The 23,579-nt window shown below is 31.3% G+C and overlaps 1 protein-coding gene across 3 annotated transcripts in view; it reads left to right on the top strand.

Annotated features, from left to right (window-relative positions):
- Nucleotides 1-23,579, top strand: part of LOC124372280 — a 61,270-nt gene that overhangs the window by 6,951 nt on the left and 30,740 nt on the right. For all 3 annotated transcript variants that reach the window (XM_046830676.1, XM_046830661.1, XM_046830670.1), the window contains exons 2-3: nt 1,439-1,821; nt 20,236-20,400. In XM_046830676.1, coding sequence (XP_046686632.1) covers nt 20,248-20,400 — 153 coding nt within the window. In that variant the 5' untranslated portion in view covers nt 1,439-1,821; nt 20,236-20,247. The remainder of the gene's footprint in view (nt 1-1,438; nt 1,822-20,235; nt 20,401-23,579) is intronic.

Here is a 23,579-nt window from a genome sequence, read left to right as displayed (position 1 = left end):
CTTTTGGACTTCCAATGGCAGGTTTAGCAATGAGTAATTAATTTTCAAAATTGCAGTTTAGTAGCAAAGCATCAAAAATCGGTACCTTTTTTCATTCTTACAGGACACAACACTTGGTTATTGTTTGTAAATAATTTGCTTTATACGTATAAAAGCAGAAGTAAACAAGCTAAATTTTAATGTGACTCCTGTAAATTAGTTGTATTAGTTACTGTGTGGTTAACGTTCAAACTCTGGTATCTATACTTTTTGATCCGAGAGTAGGCAGACGTTTTCCAACCAGACAGTTCATCGTCCGTGTTGTGGCACGTAGTCTAATATATTTTATACATAAAATTAAATGTGATGACGAAAATATAATCTTACAGTATCATTGAAATAATATTTTAATGCTGTATAATGCAATGTACTTTTCCCTGTTTGGTGTTCTTCTTGCTTTTGTCACAATTTTGCGAGAGCTTTTCTCAACAGCATTTTTTTTTAGGTATAATATGTTGTTTCTGAAATCAACGATGGAAACTAATTTTTGAGGTCTACATTACCCAGAATTAGTAATGGCTGATTTTGTTTGCCTTTTGCATCTAACGCATATTATTGAAAAACTTGAAACTAACCTTTTTTAAATCTAGAAATTATAAACTTACTTTTAATATGGTATTTAACTTAGTAAAAATATTTAGTAGAAAAAAATTCATCTCAAACAAAATATTACCCACAGTTGACTATAACTATGTGTTTGATGTTTTCCTTGTGGTGTGTGAAGACAAATGAATGCAGGACAAGAGTTGCTTTCTCAGTTCTGTACTTGCTCAATGCACTATTTTTGTACAATAGTGAACTTTTTTTGAAGATAAATGGATAATAATTTTTTACTTTCATTGGTAGCTGTAAAATACTTAACTGGCAGGGTACATTTTTCTCTGTCTGAATGTGCCTAATTAAAGAAGAATAGATCTACTACTACACTTACCTATCTACAAATATTCAGTAACTCTAGTTTACCTAACATTCGAATTTTTTAATAAAAAAATATAGCCTAAATAATGTAATATGTATTCAAATTGTAGTTTTTTTTTATGTTTTGATGTTTAGAAAGAACTGTTTTATCATGTAGGTATGTTAAAAGGATTTATATGTCAGAAGGCTGGGTATTTTTATACATAACCTGTAAATATTTCCCAGGAGTGAAAGGGGAAAAAAATTATGCTATGTATATTTAAAAAAGTACTAGATAAACATTTATTGGTTTAAATTTGAACCTATTGTACTGACCAAATTTGTATGAAAAATTGAGAGGAGTAGTAATACAAATAAATTAATTGTTTAATTTGTTAAAGAATTCTAGAGTGACTATATATTTGTTTTATTTTATAGTTTTTATATTGTACCTGTAGGAAAGTGAAAATTTTAACACACAATGTGATGTTTTTTGTTTTAGTCTCAATATGGCTGGAAATCGATAGGAGGCTATCAGACAGCAGCCTTAATGCAGCGAACCCAAACATGGAACTTATCATTTCGTTAAAGATATTAAATCAAATACGCAGTTAAAATTAGCAATTTTTAGGAATATTTAACATTTTTTATTGTTTTGTTAGTAACTTTTGTTGATTATTATTAAAATTAATTAGTCTTGTTAATGTTCGGTTTGTTTCGGTATTAATTTAGTAACTCTTGATATATTCCATGTGTGGCATTAAGCTCAGTAGCAGGACATGAAGAGAAGACATAAGATTTTGGACGGAACAAAACAAAATTACGACTTTTGCTGCCAACTCATTCTTTTCCCTATGCTTAACACTCATCGTATTCTGTGCTAAGGTATGTATCTAAGCAAATTTTAGTTAAAATAAATTAAACTATTAGTTGTGAGTACATTACATTTAATAAATATTCTAATTCTCAAATGTAAGTAATATATCAATGTAAGTAAGTTTTATCAATTAAAACCAGAGGTTGCTTTACTGTTTGTAGTAAAATATATAAATAAATGTATAAATAAAAAAAATACACATTTTAATACATTTAAAAAATCCAACATGGCGCCTAGTAGGAACAGTAGTAAATGTAATGAGTGTTCTAAATACGTTACAAATAAAAACTGGTGGCATTCAATGCCAAGGAAATTGTGGTTTTTGGTTTCATTTTGAGTGTGCCGGTAAATCTAAAAGTGAATATCGCTTTAATACTGGTGAAAAATCAAAACTTTACTTGTAGTAAGTGTGACAAGGACCCTGAAGAGGTTTTATAGCAGTAACTGAGAGTAAGGCTTGCCATATAGGAAATAGTGACAATGACGATTGTAGTCAGTGTAGTCTACATATTAAAATTTTAACAGATCAAAATTTATGAAATTTTTCTAAAAATCAGTGTGATATGAGAAATCAATTAACGCAACTTCAAAATGAGAATGCGATCCTAATTGAAAAGCTCAATGAGGCAGGTATATTAGAGGAAGCACTTGTAAACCTTTGAAAGAAACCAGGTCTCATGCGCTGACAAATTAAAACAAAATGCTGTAAGACAAAATATACATTCCCAGTCTATGAGTCTTAATGACTCAATTGGGTCTAGCCTATCAAAATGGTAGACTTAGGCCTGACAACAGCCTAGTTTTGACTTCTGCAGTTTCCAATCTTCCTTCTGATGGTAATAATGGAAGTGAAGGTGACTGTCAAATTCCCAAAACAACTACAGTACATTTGATGTCAGATAGTAAATTTTACCAAGAGATCGGGAACAAAAAATCTACTACAAAAAAGAAGTCAACCCCTCAGCAGAAACCTGCCTCCTCCACGCTGGTTTTTGGAAGGAAAAAAAATCTCGGTTCAGCTCAGAGACTGGGTTCGACTGATGTAAATGGCAAACCACGGCAAAATGAAATGGACAGTGCTGGATTTGTTGAGGTTAGGTACAAAAAGCGAAAACAACCTAGACTATCTGGTTTCATCATTGGGAGAGCAAAACAGTGACGATAAAACTGAAGGTGGTTGATAAGCTTAGATATCTGTTTGTTTCAAGAATAGCGGAACAAGTGGACAGTAACTCATTGAAACAATATATTAACAAGCAAGTGGAGGGTAATTTCGAAATAACAAAGTTGAGAAGTAAGCGGCCTGGCTACAGCTCTTATAAGGTAGGTGTGCCTATATCTCTGTGGGAGAAGATCTACTCTCCTGACTTCTGGCCTTCGGGAGCTTTTGTGAATCGATTTTCGATACAACCGTAAAAACTTTTCTTCTGGAAGTGACTTCTCGCATTCTTTTTTGGAACAAGGCGATCAAACGGATCCAAGGAGCTAAACTTGGGTCTTAATACAAATGTGTCTCAGTGTAGTGGGGCTGGGCCTAGTTCGCCCAATCCCATCAAGTTTCATTCTGATAAATCTGGGTCGTCCGATCTTAGGCCCTAACTTTAAGTTGCTGTTTTGGAACGTGCAAAGCATAACTAATAAACTTTTAAACATTGAATTACTGAATTTGCCAATACAATTGTGATGTATTGTGTATTGCTGAACATTGGTTGTCCAAATCCGATATTAAGAACTTAGTAGTGCCAGGATATGTTATGGCGGATTTGTTTTGCCAGAGAAAAAACATTCCCATGGGGGTGTACTAATTTGCGTCAAGGAGAGATCTGAATTTTGTTCTTCTAGATAAAATTGCTTGTCTCTCAGAAGAGATTACTTTTGAGTTAGCGGCGATTTTGCTGCCTGCCTGGAAGGGACTATAGTGGTGACTTTCTACAGGTCTCCAGCCGGAAATTTAAATCTATTCCATGAGAAATTGAGTGAAATGTTTTCTATCTTGTGTGGCAATAAATTTTAACCTAATTATTGTTGGTGATTTCAATGTGGACTTTCTCAAGCAAAAGTGGTGATACCAAAGAGCTGCTAAAACTTGTTTGATAGTTTTGGACTTAACACTACTGTTTATGAGGTAACAAGACCTGGCATAAATGATAACACGGTTAGCTGCATCGACAATCTGCTTACTACTGTGCATCAAGATAGGGGACACTCCTCTGTTATTCATACTGCTGTCTCAGATCATTGTGCTCTCTTTTTTGAGGCTAAATTGGAACATGAAACATCAGAAGCTGTCACTAAGATATCCATCTCTAGGCCTATATCTGATCGTGGTACATCACAGTTTCTATCTTATCTTGCTCTGGTTAATTGGAATGAAATTTTACAGTATGGGATTCAGATATAAATTGTAAGTTTAAGTTATTTTTAGATAATTTTCTGTGGGCTCTAAATAGTTCTATGCCTCTTAAAAGAAAACCAATTAAAACTAGGAGTAAAGATGTTTCCTGGTACCATGATGGCCTAACTCAAATCAAGTTAGAGTTAGACAGACTTTATTTCATAATAAAGAACACAAGATCTGAGCTAAACTTAGAAATAAGAAATAATTACAAAAAACTAAAAATAGTCTATAGGAATGAGATAAAGAAGGCTAAACTTAATTTTAATAATGGCCTAATTGACAAAGCAAAAAATAAAAGCAAGGCTGCTTGGAAGAATAATAAACCAATCAGCTAGATTAAATAGCCAGTCTAGGCCTATAGGTTCATCTATCAAAATAAATCCAAAATAGTTTTAATGAATTTTTTGTAAACTCAGTTTCCGAGACTTTGTGACGGGATAACCACCTAGCAATAATAACTACTCCTTCTATTTAAATAACTACTCTGTTTCATGGCTCCCAGCTGACAATTTTAGTTTTAAAGTTTTTAAAGTGGAAAAAGTCTATGCTGCTATCATTAGTTTAAGTAATAGTTTCTTGTCTTGACTGTTTTGGTGTTAATGCCCCTATTTTAAAATTAGCTGCTAGTTTTTGTTTGTGAGGTTTTAACTTTTTTGTTTAATGAATGTATTATGTTAGGTATTTTCCCTGATGTTTTAAAGACCAACAAAGTAATTCCTGTGCATAAGAAGGGTCCCAAGGATCAAGTGTGTAATTATAGGCCTTATATCGATTGTTTCAATTGTGTCAAAGGTCTTGGAACGGCTAGTTCATGGGCAGTTAGTTCATTATCTTGAAACCTATAATTTGCTTAGCAGCTGTCAGTTTGGTTTTCGGGCCAAGCGCAGCACTGTTGGGGCAGTCCAATCTCTTATTAATGATTGTTATGAGGGCCTGGAATCAAAAAATTTTAGTAAATTTTAGGTCTTATGACCTTTCCAAGGCCTTTGACACAGTAAATCATGCCATTTTAGTAAATAAGCTTAAGTTTTATGGTTTTAGTAATACTGTTGTAAATTTCTTTGTTTCTTACCTTACAAATAGGTTCCAATATGTTTATTTCAATGGCTCTTTGTCTGATACACGTCTTGTTCAGTTAGGTGTTCCCCAAGGTTCAATTTTGGGGCCTACTTTATTTATTATTTATGTAAATGACCTGCCCTCTAATCTTAATGACAGCAGTGTAAGCACCTACATGTTTGCTGATGACCTGGGCCTCAAAAGTCTGTACAGAATCAGTTGATGATTGTAGGGAGATGCTTAGAATTAAAAAACTTCAATTGTAAAACGACTGGTGTGCAGCCAACAAATTATGTCTAAATGAAAATAAAATCCAGGATTTACATTTACAACTCACCTTGTCTTGTAGGTCAAGTGATAATGATGACTTGAGTCTTAAGTTTTTATGTGTCTATTTGCAGTCAAACCTAAAGTGGCAAACTCACATTGATTATGTGGCTGCTCAGACTGCAAGGGGCAATCTTTTTGATTAGGGCTCTAAATGGAGTAATTTCTATTGATCACATGCTGTGTGTATATTATGCATATATAAATAGTTTTTTGACCTATGGAGTTGCTTTGTGGGGGCCATTTCTCATTTAGCAAATAAGCTGTTTGTACTTCAGAAGAAGGCAATTAGGAATAATTGGCAATGTACATAGTAGAGAACATTGTAAACCTCTTTTTGTAAATTTTAATATTTTGACCCTGCCGTCCATCTATGTTTTAAATGTATTGTTGTATGTTAAAGATAATTTATTTAGGACTTAGCAACCAAAGAGATGTACATAATCATTTTACACGCAATAGAAATAATTAATAACTCCTAGATGTAACTATACTAGTACTCAATGCAGCTTTCTATACCAGGGTATCAAGCTTTTCAATGCTCTACCCATGCAAGTAAAGATCATGAGCAGGACTAATTTCAAAAATACCATAAAATGTTGGTTGTTTAAAATCTGCTATTTACAGTGTCGATGAGTTTTTTCTTGTAGTGCAAAATCTCACAAGCTAGTTTAATGTATCATATTGACGTTGTTATATACATTCTTTGTATCCTGAAAATAAATGCTTTGATTTGATTTGATTTGATTAAACAATAAGTTTATATTTTCTTAACAGCCATAACAATATCCATGCACAGACATTTACAATGAAGAATATTTGTGCTAATAATAGGTAGCCTATTACCGTAAGCCAACATGTGCTAACACTACATCCATCAAATTTTGCTTTCACAACAGGTGTAGCTGTATTTATTCATTCAAAGTAGCCTTGTGGTCTACAGTAAACCTGATATGCATGTTTTAAACATAATCTTTATCATTGGCTCTGAAGTCACGTAATGCATGTGCTGGATATTCAAAATATAAAATACATTAAAAATGGGTATTAATCTGAATAAGGGGTCATTTCAAGGTGACTACCCAACCAGGAAAATGGAAATAAGCCAGGAATCTCTTTGTATAAACGAGAAATCTAAAAAACAAATTTTCTGTCTCTAAGAACTTGAAAAAATCAAGAAATAATTTGACAGGTCCTTGTTATCAAGAGTTAGTTAATCATGAACATCGCATTTTACCTGATGTGTGAAATTAAATGAAGATCGACAATGCGAGGGTAAGGATGTCGCCGAATTGTTTGCAGACTGCGAGGATAGCACATTTTAAAGTTGATAATTAAAGTGAGCCAACTGATCATCTCAGTTAATATGTGAACGATTACTCCTCACACATGTTCCAATTGATCATCAAATTACGTTTAAAAACAAAAAAGTGAGGTTATGATTTGATATCACGATCACATCCAAACCTCAACTGAAGAAATATTGTTACGAGTCTGCAGACTGCTACCCAGGCAAAATCCATACACACATAAATTTCCATAGTCATAGCAGCATTGGTTTGACGACAGCTGGTGAAAATCCCATCAATTCTCTAATCAATTAATCGTAACCAGGGCTGTAAGCTGTGATATAAACCTGGAAAAGCTTAGATTATGTGTTAAATCATCCTGTCTGAAATTTTACTAGGGATGAGTCGATTCTGATACTCGATACTACAGCCCTTTCACAATATTATTACGAGTGATGTGTCGAAGCTGAATCTCAAATATAAGTAAGTCTAATAATGGATGATAGCTGATCTGCAGGATGCACATGACCAATTGTTGTATTTTCTGTATAAAAAACATACATAGATAACCAAATTAACAAATTACCGTATAATTTTACAAATAATATTTAGGTTATAATTTCTATTTCATATTTATTTTGGGGCATTTCGCAAGTCTGCTGGTCTGCCTATTCATGGACAACTATTGATCGTCAGTAGGCAAATTACCAATTTCTTAAATATGTTTTTGTAGTTCTTTGTGATAAAACTATTTTGAAATAAGCAGTAACAAACTAGGATTTTTAAAATAATTTACTTGAAGTTCATATTTTCTATATCTTTATTTGTCAACTCTACCATGTCTTGCTGATTTTATGTACGGACATCAGCTCAGTAAACAGATATTGCTAATTTTCATTTTACTTTTACATACTATTTTGTCTTGTACATAAATAGACTGTAAATGTCATATTTTATTAACTATTCAACAGATTTTGATACAGTCTTTACAGTCAGCTTCGTTAGAACAGGTTCCTAAGTATGATACATTAATATTTTAATCATAGAAAGTAGAGAAAGGTTTGTATAATGTTAAAATTGATATTTTTGAGTGCTTTTAAAGTTAATTCTGACTAAACCTTGCAGCTTATAACAATATATTGTACTGCGTAATTCTCTACAAAGTAAATACTTTGATTCTTTCAAAAATTGATTCACAGATGCAAACATACTACTCTGTAGACACTGTGCTAGATCTTGATGAGGCAGTTCATTTTCCTACAGAATTCCTTGCAGCCCTGTGTAATACCTCCACATAAATTAATGTTGAAAGTAGGGTGTCCCGTTATTTTATAACATAACCTTAACACCCTTAAATTATGCAATGGTACACAATTACTGGTAAAATCTTTAAAGACCTACATAATAGAATGCACAATACTGACTGGATGTGGAATAAATTGTGTCTGTGTTTAGGAAGGTTAAAGGTATTTATTAGAGTACCCTCTAGCCAAAATTCTTCACTGAAAATATTCTCCCACAGATTTTCTGGTACCCACTTTGAAGGAACTGTAAGTTGGATATTTTGTGGATATTTTCAGAATATATCCTGGAAGCCCATTTTATAATTACCGTATTTCAATCAAGGTAGAATATGATATTTGTACAGTAGTATTAAAAATATATCTGTTTTCCTGAACCTCTGTAAATTCAGAGATATTTACAAAGGAGCTTATAGTAGTTGGTAACAATGAATTGTCACAGAATTTCTCACATATACCACTAGTCCACTGGTGACAAAATTTACTAGACCACCGTAGGCATGAACCAAGAATAATCTGGAATGCGGCGTTAATAATTATGATTATGTGGAATCACAAATTCTATAAAATATATATACCTTTCCGTATTCTAGCATTTACTTTAAATTATTTTAAAATACTGACAAGTTTTTAATATATTTTAATAATATAATATAGGCCTATAATAAGTGTCAGTAGTTTTAACTTCATTACACAATATTGTGCAGTTAGGGGTTTAGCTAAACACCAATCTGTCTTAACTCGTTTTAAACCAAGAACTTGAAGAAATGGGTTGTTTCAAAAATAGTTTTATAATTTTTTTTAACAAGTTTGGGGTTTACAAAGTTATGGACCTTTGTTACATCCGAATGTATTCACCAGTCACTATGAAACTCTCGGGTTTCAACTAAAGTCTAGGGTTTAATTTTTACATGTTTTGGGCAATTTTTAAACTCACTGACCAGAGCAGGGTCTAAAACGAAATAAAATGGATTATCTTATGTGCATTTGAATGGTTTTGTTTTTGTTATAAAACTCCCATCTTATTGTGCATTTTTTGTAACATAAAAAAGCCTCTCATGATGAATATTAAAAGTTAGACTGCGTTATTATTTACAAAGCAGTTTTGCCAAACATATTAAAAGAAAACAAGATGATAAAGCATTTTGAACTATTAAGTTTCATTATAATTACATTTTATTATTTAAAAAAATAACACAAAATTCAGCTGTCCTATTAATTACACATTTACAAAAAGAAAATAGAAGAAAAAAGAAAAGAAAATTACAATGAGTGCAAATACCTATTATCCATTACAGACATTTCAACATAAACCCCTAAAACTAAATTAACGAGTTCAGTTTTGAGTAAAATAGTTTGTTTAAGGGGGTTCGGTATGCCCTATCCTTCCCATGTTAATTTGGCCAATTTTATGTACCTTTTTCTCAAAAACCTTTAAAGCTATCATCATCAAACTTTAGGACACTACTATTTAGACCTTTGTTAATATTTAGAGCGGAACAAAGTAAAAAAAAGAAGTTTTTATTTAATTTGTTGTAAATAAAAAATTTATTAATTTTTTGTAAAATAATTTATAATTATAATTTTTTTAATAAAAATTTAAAATAGATTTTTATAATGTCTTCCGCTCTAAATGTTAACAAAGGTCTAAATAGTAGTGTCCTAAAGTTTGATGATGATAGCTTTAAAGGTTTCTGAGAAAAAGGTACATAAAATTGGCCAAATTAACATGGGAAGGATAGGGCATACCGAACCCCCTTAATGTATTTTCTTTTTGTTTGAAGTTTCAAATAAAGTATTTACAATGTTTCTTGAACACAGAATAATTTTGTTATGTAGTGTACAAATGTTTTATACCATATGTACACTTAAACATAACTAATAGCCTATCTCCTCTTTGGGAAATACATTTGATCCCTATAACCTTTTATTGTCCTTATCTTGTGGAATAAATTCCTGTCTAAACCTGCCTTGAGAACTTACCTAGCCCCTGAACAATAGATACTAAATGCTGTATGAGTATCACTAAAATTAAGACTGGGAAAGGTGAGATAAAGTGAATGATGAGAAATACCATTTCACATTAGATTTCTTGATTGTTTTATTGGAAAAGTATTTCAAAATATAGTTATAACATAAAATATTCTCACATAACATACTTGATTTATTGAGATTAAATTTTTTAAATATAAATCTTACTTCATCAGTTGTATTTACCACTTAAATTATTTTTACTTATTATAGAAAAAGCATATAGCTCCTTAAACTTTTAGTTTTAGTATCAGTGTTTAAATTTTTTGTTTATGTAGGTACTTCTAGTATTTTAGAAACAATGCTGTTTTTTTTAAACCAATAAAGAAATAAAATCCATTTAAATAATTAATTTAATTGATAGGTCTAACTAACAACAGAGGCACTGGCTATATTACTGTAAGAATAAACCATTATATCAAAAAATTGTATTACTTTGGGGAAATTTTAGGTTGTCTAACGTATCCTGCATCTTTGCATAACAGCAATAATATCTATAGCTCCCCAATAATCTCTAGAGTTCAACAGTCAAACTCCTGAGTTCATTAAACCCTAGACTAATTGTTAAACTTCAAAGTTTGTGTTGTAAACGTAAACCTGTTACCCACTTTTATCTTGCTTAAACTCCAAAGGTTTATAAAGTTCTGGATATTTTAACCTCTGGCTACCGAACTGGCCCTATATTATTTGTAGCCTGGCTCTGGCAAATAATAAAATGTTTGTTTGTGTATTATTTAGGTATATATATATTTATATACTATATTTTATGATTTACAGTGAAAAGCCTATTTATTAACTAAGGAAAAGAAAAAATATCAATATTCAACTGGTAGTTCAAAGTCAATTAAATTAATAATTGGGATTAAACATAAAGTTATTATTTAGATTATTTTTTACCTAATAGCTGAAATTTGCACGTATTATTCATCTTGTATTGGGTAATTTAAGTCTGCTAAAGTGAAATTCAAATGAATTAACTAATTATATCCTGATACATATGTATATATTGTATAAGAATAATAATTGATAGTGATGAAACAGAGGTAAAAGATATTGTATTGAATGAGAGAATCATATAAAACATTGACACATTGTGTAAAGCTATCACCACTATGTACAAGTAAATATTGATGGTCAGTGTCTAAAGGGCAGTTTGCCCAATGTAAATTGGTGCCTTGATGGTTCATATTTAAAAGCAACAAATGTTGTATCTAGAAATGAAGTTATTAGTATTGCACTCACAAAAATGGAGGAGTTAAACAAATTTCATGTAGATTTGCCTAATCAGTTCACTTAGCAGATTGTAACAACCTGAAGAAAACTAATATTCACATAAACCCCTAGCTAGGTATAACTTGCACATGTATCAAGACTAATAATTAGTATGTATGAAATACTTGTAACCAGGATATAGAATTTGGCAGGTACCAGTCATTGCTGGTTTTAGGGATGTAAAATACCCGGGTATTTTGAATTGTAATTAAAAATCTCAGGGTACGTTAAATTTTGAGAAGGATATGGAAACTCATTTTCAGAAATTTTTATAACATTGTAAAGTTATCAATGTTAACAGAAATCATAATTGGGTAGATTATCTATGGTTAAAAACAAAATGCTGCAGAAGTAAATATTGCATTTTGGCTGTAGGAAGATTCACACAAACTTCATCTACTCTCTAATTTAAAAAAAATTCTATAATATGCATTTAAATTATTATTCTTATTAGGCATATTCTTATTATGCAATAGTATTTGCATACTATTGCATAGTATGCAATATTAATATTTTTACTGTTGCTGATCATTGTATAAGGAAGGATTTCAATTGCATCTGTGATAATCTTGGGTTTCATACAAGATCCATCATCTACTACTTTTTCAATTATTAGAGAGAAAAAAGAAATGAAAAGAAATATTTCAAGGTCAATATGACATTTTGTTCAGTCTGTAAACTTTTTAGATATTTTCCAGGAAAACGTTTTCAAATGACAACTCGGCTTTTATGATGATTGGAAAAGGAACAAATTACTAAAAATGTGTGCAAACTAAAGGTTTGTATGATTATTTTCAGTTTTTTGTTAATGGTGGTAATGCAAAACCATAACCAGTTTGCGTGTACCTCAAAAAAATAATATAGTTACCTTATTTAAAAACATTTATTGGTCCATATGGTAAAAAATAAACTTTAGGTAAAAATGTTAAGGTTTGTTAGCGATAAAAATACATGAAAATACTGACTTGGAATTTTTAATTCCCAATAAAAAATAAATAAGTAAGTCCCAATAAAAAAGTATCACAACACGATTTTAATATCTATGCTGGGTCATCAATTCGTAATGGATTTGTTGTCTGTATCTACATTTATTCATAATTCTACAATTATAACTTAGAAGTGCGTCATTAAAGTTAAAGCTTTTTCTAATACTTGATCCATTACAATCGCATAGTAAGTACTGCTAGTTTTTAATGATTTTTCTGACCATATTATAGATTTGTAAGGTGTACTACATCGAAATTAAAAAGAATTGGGCTATTAATTTTTACATAACAATATACATTAAAATAATTATAAGTATTCTTAGAGCGATTTATTCTCCACTTTTGTGTCATGAGTTAATTAAATTATATTATTTAAGAAATTTGTTTAAGTACACACCCTCTATAACTTAAATACAGGCGTTTTATACTTTAAATCTCCAACCCCTTCATTATTTTACTGTGACTTCATTGGCTGACCACTGACCAATTGAGGTCATAATATCATAGAAAGTTATCAGTTTTCTTTATTTATTGTCTCCAGTTGCGATATTATGTAACAGTCCCATATTTTCTTTTATCAAACTGATAGGTGCAATTTGCCTGTATTCTATTAATTCTTTTAACTAAACAATTACATTACACATTACATCAAATGTATTTGTTACATATTATGGTTTTCCCTAACACCAAACTTTTAGTCCTAGCTTCATGCATAAAGTTGTGGATAAATTCAGAGAAAGTATTCAAATATTATGTAACAGTGGTGTTTCAATTTTTATCATTTGTCTTTAACCACTTCTGTTATCAACATTAACCTTTGAACATCCATTTGTAAACATACAATACCAATAGTACTCAACACTATGATACATCACATTTGTTCAGTACACAGCATAGATTAAACAATGAACGTCTGCACAACTTTGATTAATCTCCTTATCTGATTGAACTTTTGGAAGAATTTCCAATCGTATATTTTAAATGTTGCTGGCTACTGATGTCACAACAGACAGCAAGTGGCATGAATTTGGTAAATATAGACATACTAATTATGTCCATATATGCAATTATCTTTTAGCCCTATACAATACTTCTCAAGCTACAGGAAAACATAGGTTACTTTCCATATAGTCTTCATAAGGCCTTAGGCAGGTGTGACCGGTGTGGACATGAGGGCTCCAACAGCCATGGAAGTCCCTGCACAAAAAAAAAAAAATATTTAAGTTTGCCAGATGACTTATAAAAGGTTAATAAAGAAAGTTGTTACAAATACAACTTCTACTATTAACAGTAATCACTTCAGTGTGATATACTTAGTGATGTTAGTTTGTATTAGCATAATCTGCATAAAACACAGAATTCAATCCTTATTTGTCTGTGTCAATAGGGAGAAAAAACTGTATAAAGTAATTTAAACCAACTATAAAATTTCTATAGAAATGTTATATGTCTATATAGTTTACAGTATTTTTAAATTTACATAATATAGAAATTTTGTCTTGGAGAAATTTAAAAAATCCCATGACGTGACATGTGCTGTCATTAAAACTCAATGTTCCTCATATAGAAATGAAGCTTCATGTTCAATTTTAAACCTATAGGTCTGTTAGTTTTCTGTATATTATAGTGAAGACAGACAGGAAGAAATGAAATTTTCCAGCTCCTCAGGTGATAGGCTTCACTAACACTTGGCCAATAGAAATCTTAGGTTCTACACTATTATTGTATTTGCGAGAGAAATGTTATCAATGTAAGTATATTTACGTAATTTTTTACCAAACTTTTTATATGTTTGAACTTCAATATTTTGTGTTTCCCTTTTTATGCTAAGACATATAAATTTGCACTTACCTAATAAACATGGGTTTGGGATTACTATGATATAACATATATTAGTATAATAAACATCTTATTTATTTTTAGTGTCTTACTATTTTCTTATTGAATAATAAGTATTGCGTCTTTTGGCTATTTTGGCCTTTTAAAAAAAATATATATATATTTCATTTAGTGCTAATATTTTTTCCAGTTCAATATATAAATTCAACATACTTTGGTAAACACATGTAATAAGTGTACCGTTGCATTTACATTTTAGAACAGTTTAGATAAACTCTTTCAAAACGGTCAAATGGGCTTGTAAGTACAGAAGTTACTAACCGGCCAGTTGAAGGGTTAACAACCCTGGCCGAAAGCATTTACAAGACTTGTATTAGTAATCTATACTATTATATCAAAATCTGATAGTGTCTCTGTGTGTTTGTGTTACTCAACCACGTAAAAACTACTTGACCGATTGTAATGAAAATGAAATGAATATTTCTAGAATGTCTGGTTAACGTGTAAGCCTATTCATATTTCAAAAATACCCTCGCCTAGACCCCACTGGTCTTAAAAACTCCCCTGTTGGTTTAATCATCAGATATTAAGTGTGTTTTTAATCGCCTGTCAAGAGAGTACAATAATGTATACACATTTAAACAGGTGATAGTAAATGTTTGTTGTTACTCAACTGTCAAAGTTGCATTTCACAAAACTGTCATTTTATACACAATAAATTATGATAAAATTTAGGAGATAAATTTGAGAGGTATTTTAAAAAACAGTTTCACTTACTGACTCCAAGGCCTCATTTTAAAATTTAAATCTAAAATGGATGAAGAGGTTGGAATATCTCTCGGTGACTGTCACTTATATCCAAATTGTCATTTAAAAAGCCATCCCTGTTTGCCAAAATGAAATTGCATGCAATTTCCTTGATAATTAACTAGTATAAACTTTTGGATATAACACAGAGATTAAGTAAAAAATTAAAGAGATTTGCAGTGTTTCAGGTAAATGGCTTTTTTTAAGATGATATATATTAATGTAAAATACTAGCTGTTACTCGCGGCTTCGCACGCAATATTTAGAACCAAAGTCCTTATATTACTTAGTAAAAGCAATTATGATATAATATGATGAGTCGTATACAAATTTTAAAACATAAGTAGGCATACATCAGGTAGATATTATTTAAGTTCATGGTAAATAGTATCAGAGTTTAACTTAATTATTATATCATGTTTGGCACGTGTAGGAGCATCTGGTTCTAATTAATTATATACATAACTTCACAGCTGAATCTGCCTTGTCATCCTGATCAATAAAACACAAATCTCGGATCACACAGGTCTCTGAAACTTACTTCGGTGAAGCGTATATTTCCAGTCCTTGTCATATATTTCAGGTCTAAGATATTTCCAGTACCATAGTAGAGTTTGCCTTGTTGTTCTGACAAAGAAAAAATATACAGGGTGTCCCATGAAGAAACGGAGAAACTGTCAGGACTTGTTCTTACGGTGAAAATAACGAAAAAAGTTCATATACACATAGGTCCAGAAACGCTTAGTTAGCGATCTATACAGGGTGAAAGATTTCGCCCAGATTTCAGTGCCACCGTTAAAAGGGAGCCCTATTAAATTATTTTGTGCGTTACCCAGGACGTAAAATTTAATGTATATTATGCAAATTGAACTGAAAAATTGAATAAAATTGGTACCAGACCTCTAGCTGCAGTAATTTTTAAGATATCTGAAGAAATACGCAAAATTCGGTGTCCACAAGTTTCATTTAGGTTTCAAGTAGATTAACTTTTTTAAATGTGTAACAAACACGTAAAATTCTTTAACAAAACTTGTAAAGAATTAATTTCTTAAGATGATGGTGTAAAATAAGCCAATAAAAATTATACGTAAACTTTAAGAAAATAAATTTTTAATTAAATAAATAACGTACGAAGAATAGACAAAATCGGTTACACTTTTTTTCTTACTGAATGTACATCCTAATATTTGGAGAAAACATGTTAATTATTGAAAATAATTATGTATAGATTTTATTTATAGAAACATTCTTCTATTTTTTCTAATGAATTACATACTAGTAAAAATCTTTAGTGTCATAAAATCTGAAACTTACTAACTATAATTACGAATTAATTTACGTTATTCTACAACTTTTGTAACAAAAATATTATTTTCATAGGTTGGCAGTACTAACAGCTGTTCAACAATCACAATTACGAACTCTTTTTGAATATTTTATATTGAAGTGTCATACAGATAAGTTAAGTGTAAATATTGATACAGTATAAAAGTTAATATGCCGTTTCAATTTTATAATGAAGAATATGCCGACAATGTTCTGTTACGGATATGCTAATGGAAATGCGGAAGCTGCTCGACGTGAATATCAGGAAAGATTTCCTGCAAGGCGGATTCCGAATGCGAAAACCTTTTCTTCAGTGTTTCAGTTTTTAAGAACGAATGGATCATTTCCAACAATTTCGTTTTCGGTTGAACGGCAGGCACATCATCGCGTTAACGATGAACTTCAAGTGATTCAACATATTCATTGTAGCCCGGGTACTAGTACAAGGCGAATTGCGTATCGCACTGGTTTATCGAGAAACAAAGTGTGGCGCATCTTGCGTAAAGAGAGACTTCATCCTTTTCACCTGCAAAAGGTACAACATTTGCTGTCGACAGATTACCCTTTACGGTTAATTTTTCTCATTGGCTTCTAGACAATGCTGATAGGGTGAATTCAATTTTATTTACTGATGAAGCAACTTTCACGAGAAACAGGTCCTTCAATTGTAGAAATAGTCATTTATGGAGCGAAGAAAATCCACATGGTACCGTAGAAACCTTTTTCCAACACAGATTTCACATTAATGTTTGGTGTGCCGTTATTGATGACAAAATTCTAGGACCATTCGTTTTTGAAGGAAACCTTACAGGAAATATGTACGAACAATTTCTGAAAAATGATTTACCGGCTCTTTTGGAAGATATCCCTTTACAAAAAAGATTAAAAATGATTTTCCAACACGATGGTGCAACTCCTCATTTTTCTTTAGTAGCTAGAAATCATTTGAATGCTAATTTCTTGAACTGGATTGGGCGTGGTGGACCAATCAACTGGCCACCACGATCGCCTGACTTATCGCCTCTTGACTACTTCTTATGGGGACATATCAAAGCTATGGTGTATAAACGTAAAGTTGATACCAAGGAAGAATTACTCGTTAGAATTCGCAACGCATTTGACAGTATAAGAAACAATCCAGACATAATTCGCAGAGCCACCACAAATATTTTATGTCGAGCAGAGTGCTGTGTGCATTGTGAAGGAGGGAATTTCGAACAGTTACTAAACTAAGGTTAGTTATTTTGTTAGCATTTATTTTTTTTGCAATAGTAAGTGAAAATAAAAGTTTATAAAAACATGTACGTTTAGCAAAAAAAAAGTGTAACCGATTTTGTCTATTCTTCATACGTTATATATTTAACCCTTTTAGCCCCGGCGTCCGATATATCGGACAGAGGTGGTCTAGCTAAAATGCCCAACGTCCGATATACCGGACGTCTCGAGAATTTAATGTAACTGGCTAATAATATGTCCAAATGCCATCAGTTTCGGTATAGTGGTCGGTGAAGAAACGGGCTACATGCAAAAACAATAAACCTACCAATTGGCATCGTATTTCGTCGTCGTTGAGCGTAGTTTATTTGTCGATGTCAGCTGTCAGACGACTTCAGTTGCATTTGTTGTTGTATGCTGAGTTATAACCTCAATTAGTTTGCGTGATTGAAAGCGGTTGTTTTTCGTGTGATTTATTGTATTATTAGTAAAAAAACATAGAGTAAACGTCGTAGAGAAAAGTTACCAGTGAGTGAAAACACTTTGATAAACAATATTATTAGTGGTGAAGGTGCTATTTTTGAAGACAATGAACTGAGTTGTTGATATAAAATGTATATATTGTAAATATGACATTATTTTTTTTACTTTTTTGAAAAATTAAACAAGTTTTAGTGTTACAATTACAATAAGTTTGTGTTATTTTACAATTGTTATTATTTCAAAAGTGCAAAAACAAGTATACATATCTGTATACTTTTACTGACGTGTATGTGGAAATATATGAAGAAGTGCTTATGCAGCAATACAATGAATTGGATATATCTCCTGTATTTATCAAGGAAAGTTCTTCAAATTTTGGTGTGTAGTAAGAAATATGTGTACAACCAAATTGCTTCATTTTTCAGGGGCTACAATTTTTTTTCTACCCTTTATGTATGTCCAAACTATACAAAATAAAAAATAAAATTTTTTTTATGTATATATACGCTAACAAAAAAACATCATTCTGTAAAAGTACTTTTTAACTATTACATCTAAAAGTACACTTATTTGTGAACAATTTAAAACAAAAACCTAAAAATTATCTTCAAAAATAAGAAAACTAGATGTATTTTCCCTCAATTCTGCACTACGGTCCCTTATCACCATGGGCTTTCTGGCAAGTCCAATTTCTCCGTTTCTTCATGGGACACCCTGTATAAACTTACGTAGGACCGAGATGCCTACTTCGGTTAAAAAGTGCCTACTTAAGACTGTTTAAATTCACTTACCTACTATGTCACAGTTTAGCTTGCCATATTGCCTCAATCAAAATACTATATACATTCGATTATCTAGTTCTCGGAAATCTATTTTGGTTTAAATCGTGTTGACATAGTTGAGTTTGCCTTGTCCTGATGAAGAAAATACACACATAAGTAGGACTGAAAAGTCTATTACGACCTAGGGGGAAGTCCTACCTACTTACTATGTATTTCTATTTAAAAAAAGGAGATACCTATCCCCTTTTCAGCCTTATTCTGTCCGTCCTCATGGGCCACTGGCCTGTGCGAGGATCTTATCAAACAGAATAACAGAATATGTACTTTCAGTATAACAGGGAAATCCGTATTAAGGTTTTGCATCATTCCAAAATAATCGTTATTAAAGTTTTTGCATTACACTTGTTTATTGGAATGTAGCTAGGGAAAGAATGAATCGTTGAGGCGTGTTAGTATTCATTTCTCTGTTTTTCCATAAGCCATTGTTAAAGTGTAATATAATAATGTCATGGAAGCCCACCAGTTTAAAGTAACTTATGTGAAAACATTTATAACTTTGTTCATTTAAGGTTAATTTTATAACAGTATTTAATGCATTAGATGATTTAAATTCGTCACTGGCGCAATCTGGAGTAAAATTTATATATTAATGTTTTATTTACTATCTGCATTACACTACCGATCAAGCACTGTTTACTTATTGTTGATAAAATTTAAATGTAAACCTGATGTTTCAGAAAGTTTGTTGAACTATAGCTGTCAACAGCTGTTTATTGCCAGTTTAATTTAAATATGGAACATAAAAACTACAATTTTTTGTGAATTCCAAAATATTTCAGGTAACTTTTCTTAACTTTTTCTTCATAAAAACCTTTCTCGGATTTCAATGGACATTTTACAAAAAGAATCAACCGAATTGGTCCAGCCGTTCTCGAGATTTCCGCTTACCAACACATTTTGCGGTTCATTTTGATTTATAAGATAGTAATATCACGACACAGATTGTTAATAAAAAGCATATTTCCTTACTTTGGATAAGATTTCAAAGAAAATTTGAACAAAGTCTATTGCAGAATATATAAACAATTAATATTTCACTACAACTAACAAACTATCTTATATCGAATGTTTGTCTCCAAAGAGTTACAATAAATGCCAATTAAAAAAAATGTTAATATTTAGTTTTGTATTTAGACCATGTTAGAATATTTAAGAGTAGTCAAATGACAGGTAATTTGTTAATTTGGAGTTCAGATAAATGAATGCTTAATGGTGTTAAGAGACCAATAGTGTTGAATGTGTTCCAGGCACAGAGTAGCATGAAGTGCCCACGGAAGTCTTCAATGCCTTCCGGTATTCAGCATTGGCTGGAAGAGCAGTTAGAAGCCCGTGGTTTTGACGCTACAATTTACTCTAAATACATTCTAAGTGTGCTCTGCAACAGTTCTTCTGACCTTCCCATCAAGCCTAAGGCAAGAAATTCATTTCAGCTTGTGTAGTGAGCTTTCTTAATGTGAGATTAACAATCCTTCTTCCTAATAAGAAGCTACAAATAGTCTTCTTTCCCCATGCTTACTACATTAAACATAGTCCAGTTGTGCTCTACTACACTTTTCCTGAACTTCCCATCAAATCTAAAGGCAAGAAATCCATTAGAGCTTTTGTATTAGTTAGTTTTCCAAAATAGTGAAACTAGTAACTAGTAGTTTATGCTTTGCTATTACTCCTTGCCATTCCAGTAAGGTTACAACTTTTATGAACCTAATATTTACTATGGTGGAAGGATATTATGGGTATTCTATCACTCTCTTGTCCCTCCCCATGTGATTTCCCCATTAGGGTATTACATTGTTTTACATTTTACAGTGTTTTGTTCTTGTGCTCTGCTTGTGGTGATTTTTTATGCATTGTGATTATGCCTAGTTATGCTATGTTCTGATGTAATATTAGGAAAACAAATAATAAAGGCTGAAACGAATTTAACAAAAACATTAGGTTGATGTGTGCTGTAGGATAACATAATAAACTTGAAACACCACCATATGTTTCAAATAATTTTTATGGAGATTGGTATTATTTATCCATGAAATATTAACTACTTAGTTATTGGCCTAAAATTAACAGGTCTATTGAATGGTGCTGCCATCCCTACTTCAAACATACCAGGTGTCTTAAAATTCCCCCCCCCCCACAAACATCCCTGCCCCCATTAACTATGTTAGGAATAGAGATGGAGTAATTTACTGTGGAAGATGTTTAAATGACCAACTGAGGAGTTTTATATATTAAATTTTTTACTCCCACCGCTCAAATGGGGTATTTTACAGTAAGTCAAAAGTTTTAAATAAGAACTCCTAGCAAGTGACACCTCATTTTTAAAGATATTAAAAAAAGAAGAAGAATGGCATAAACTATAGGTCTCTAAAATTACTCTATCAAATTTGGTGGTTAATTAAAGTTTTAATTGTTTTATAAACCCCCATTGCTTGTTAATAATTTTATAACAAAATTAAATGGTAAAAATCTTCAAATCACACCTCAATTTCACTCAGATGAGATGCTCGAAATGACTGCCATATACTTCTTGCCAAAAATAAAGCCTGGATTCAAAACTGCGTCTCACATTTTGTATGAGGTAATTTCAGGTGTGAGGTAGCAGGCATCTTCGATCCTTGTCCTTAATTCATTGGGGTTTGTGGGCTTTGTGCTATAAACTTTACTTTTGAAAAAACCCCAAAAGAAAAAAATTCTAGAGTTGAATGGTCAGGTGAACGTGTCTGGCCACTCTAGCATAGTACCATGTCGACCTATCCATCTGTCCGGAAACGTTTGGTCTAAAAATGTTCAAATAAGCACATTGTAATGTGGTGGAGCACTGTTCTGTAGAAATATAGGCTCATAAGCACCTTGTACAAACTCATTTATTGCTGGAATAATGCTGTTTCATAACATGTCTATGTATTTAACACCAGTTGAGTTACCATCAATAAAGATTTAGTACCATTTTAAAGATTTAAAAACAACTTGGATATATTTTAAGTAACAATGAACTAACCAAGTAACTGACAGATCTATAAGCTTTATAGATAACATATTAACCAGCCTGAATTGGGAGGATAACTGTTTATTAAACACAGGTCCAGGCCTATCTGACAATAATGCTCTTCTGATTTCTTTGCCAATAATTAAACACCACAAGAAGACCAGTAAAAAAATTTATAAGAATTTATAGTGAAGAAAACTGATACAATTTAAAAGTCTAGAACGGGAACTAAATAGTTTTCTTTTCTCTGACTCTGTTGAGTTAAACTATACATGTTTTATTGAAAAACTTTTGCTTTGTATGACTGAATCTTTACCTTTAAAAACTGATAAGTTAGAAAAAGTTAAAAAATTAATTGGATAACAGAAGGAATAAAGGTTTCCTTACAAAGGAAATGTCAACTTCATATATTAGCAAAAAAAGTAAAGATTTAAATTTTATAAACTAAGTAAAGAATTATAAAAAAAGTTGTAGCTATAGCTAAAATTATGGCAAATGACAGTTATGTATCCAATACAAAGAATACATAACTTGGGAAAACACAGCTTATGGTGTTCCACAGGTTTCAATTTTAGGTCCAATTCTCTTTCTAATCTAAATTAATAATTTACCAATTGACTTTCCAAATACTAATTTTATTTTATTTTCTGGCGATACAAATATATTAATTCAAGAAAACAACATAACGAGTATGGAGGAATTGAATCAATCGTGAATTAAATTAACCATTATAATTATATGGATTTATAGTTAAATTATAAAATTCTAATGGTTTACAATCTTTATATTTTTGAAACTATAAATAATGTTACAGGCATTAGCAATCAAATTTTAACTGAGATAAAACATCATTGTAACATATGTTTTAATACATCTAATGAATATATTAGCTCATTACACACACGTTCTGATTGGTCATCAGATTACGTAGGTTAAAACAAAGAAAGTTATGTTATGTTTTGGTATCACGGTTAAATCCAAACCTCGACTAAACTAGCAATTTATTACAAATTGGTTATTCTGAATTTTTGTGTACAAGTAATATTTTAATAAAAAGTGGATACCATTTTGTAAGTTATGTGACAATTTCATAGGCATAACAAATGTAAAGGATTAAATATTACTTTTTTCTCATATGGTATGATTCTACATATCTTTGCAAAACAATGGCTTATAACTTTATATGTAAAATATAAATTATAGTTATTGGAGATTTTTCAAAAAAGGCAACAAAACCCGTGAAAATATTTTTGCTGAAATGTTTAGCATAATGACACCTTTAAATCCTTAGCACTCGGGATGATCCTAGAAACGTTCTCTCAGGTTGGGTGCCCAGCACCACGCTGTTAAATTATAAATAATTAGTTACTTTCAATGGCTCACTCTATGGTACTTTAAATGTTGTATTAAAGTTAGTTAAGATGTGAAAATTGTGGTAACATCAATAAATATTAATCTATGTTACTTCCAATAAACAAGAGCACATGTTAAAGTAGCACATATCTTCTCTAGATATGTGTTTTAATTTTTCAAGCAATATTTTCACTACTTAAAACTTGTGCGTAAAGAATAATGAAGTTTTTACTTAAATGGCTAATGAGTGTGTTT

This window comes from Homalodisca vitripennis, chromosome 1, assembly GCF_021130785.1.
Source record: "Homalodisca vitripennis isolate AUS2020 chromosome 1, UT_GWSS_2.1, whole genome shotgun sequence".
Classification (NCBI taxonomy): domain Eukaryota; kingdom Metazoa; phylum Arthropoda; class Insecta; order Hemiptera; family Cicadellidae; genus Homalodisca; species Homalodisca vitripennis.
Note: the sequence above shows the minus strand (reverse complement) of the source record. Positions and strands in the feature narration are given on the sequence as shown.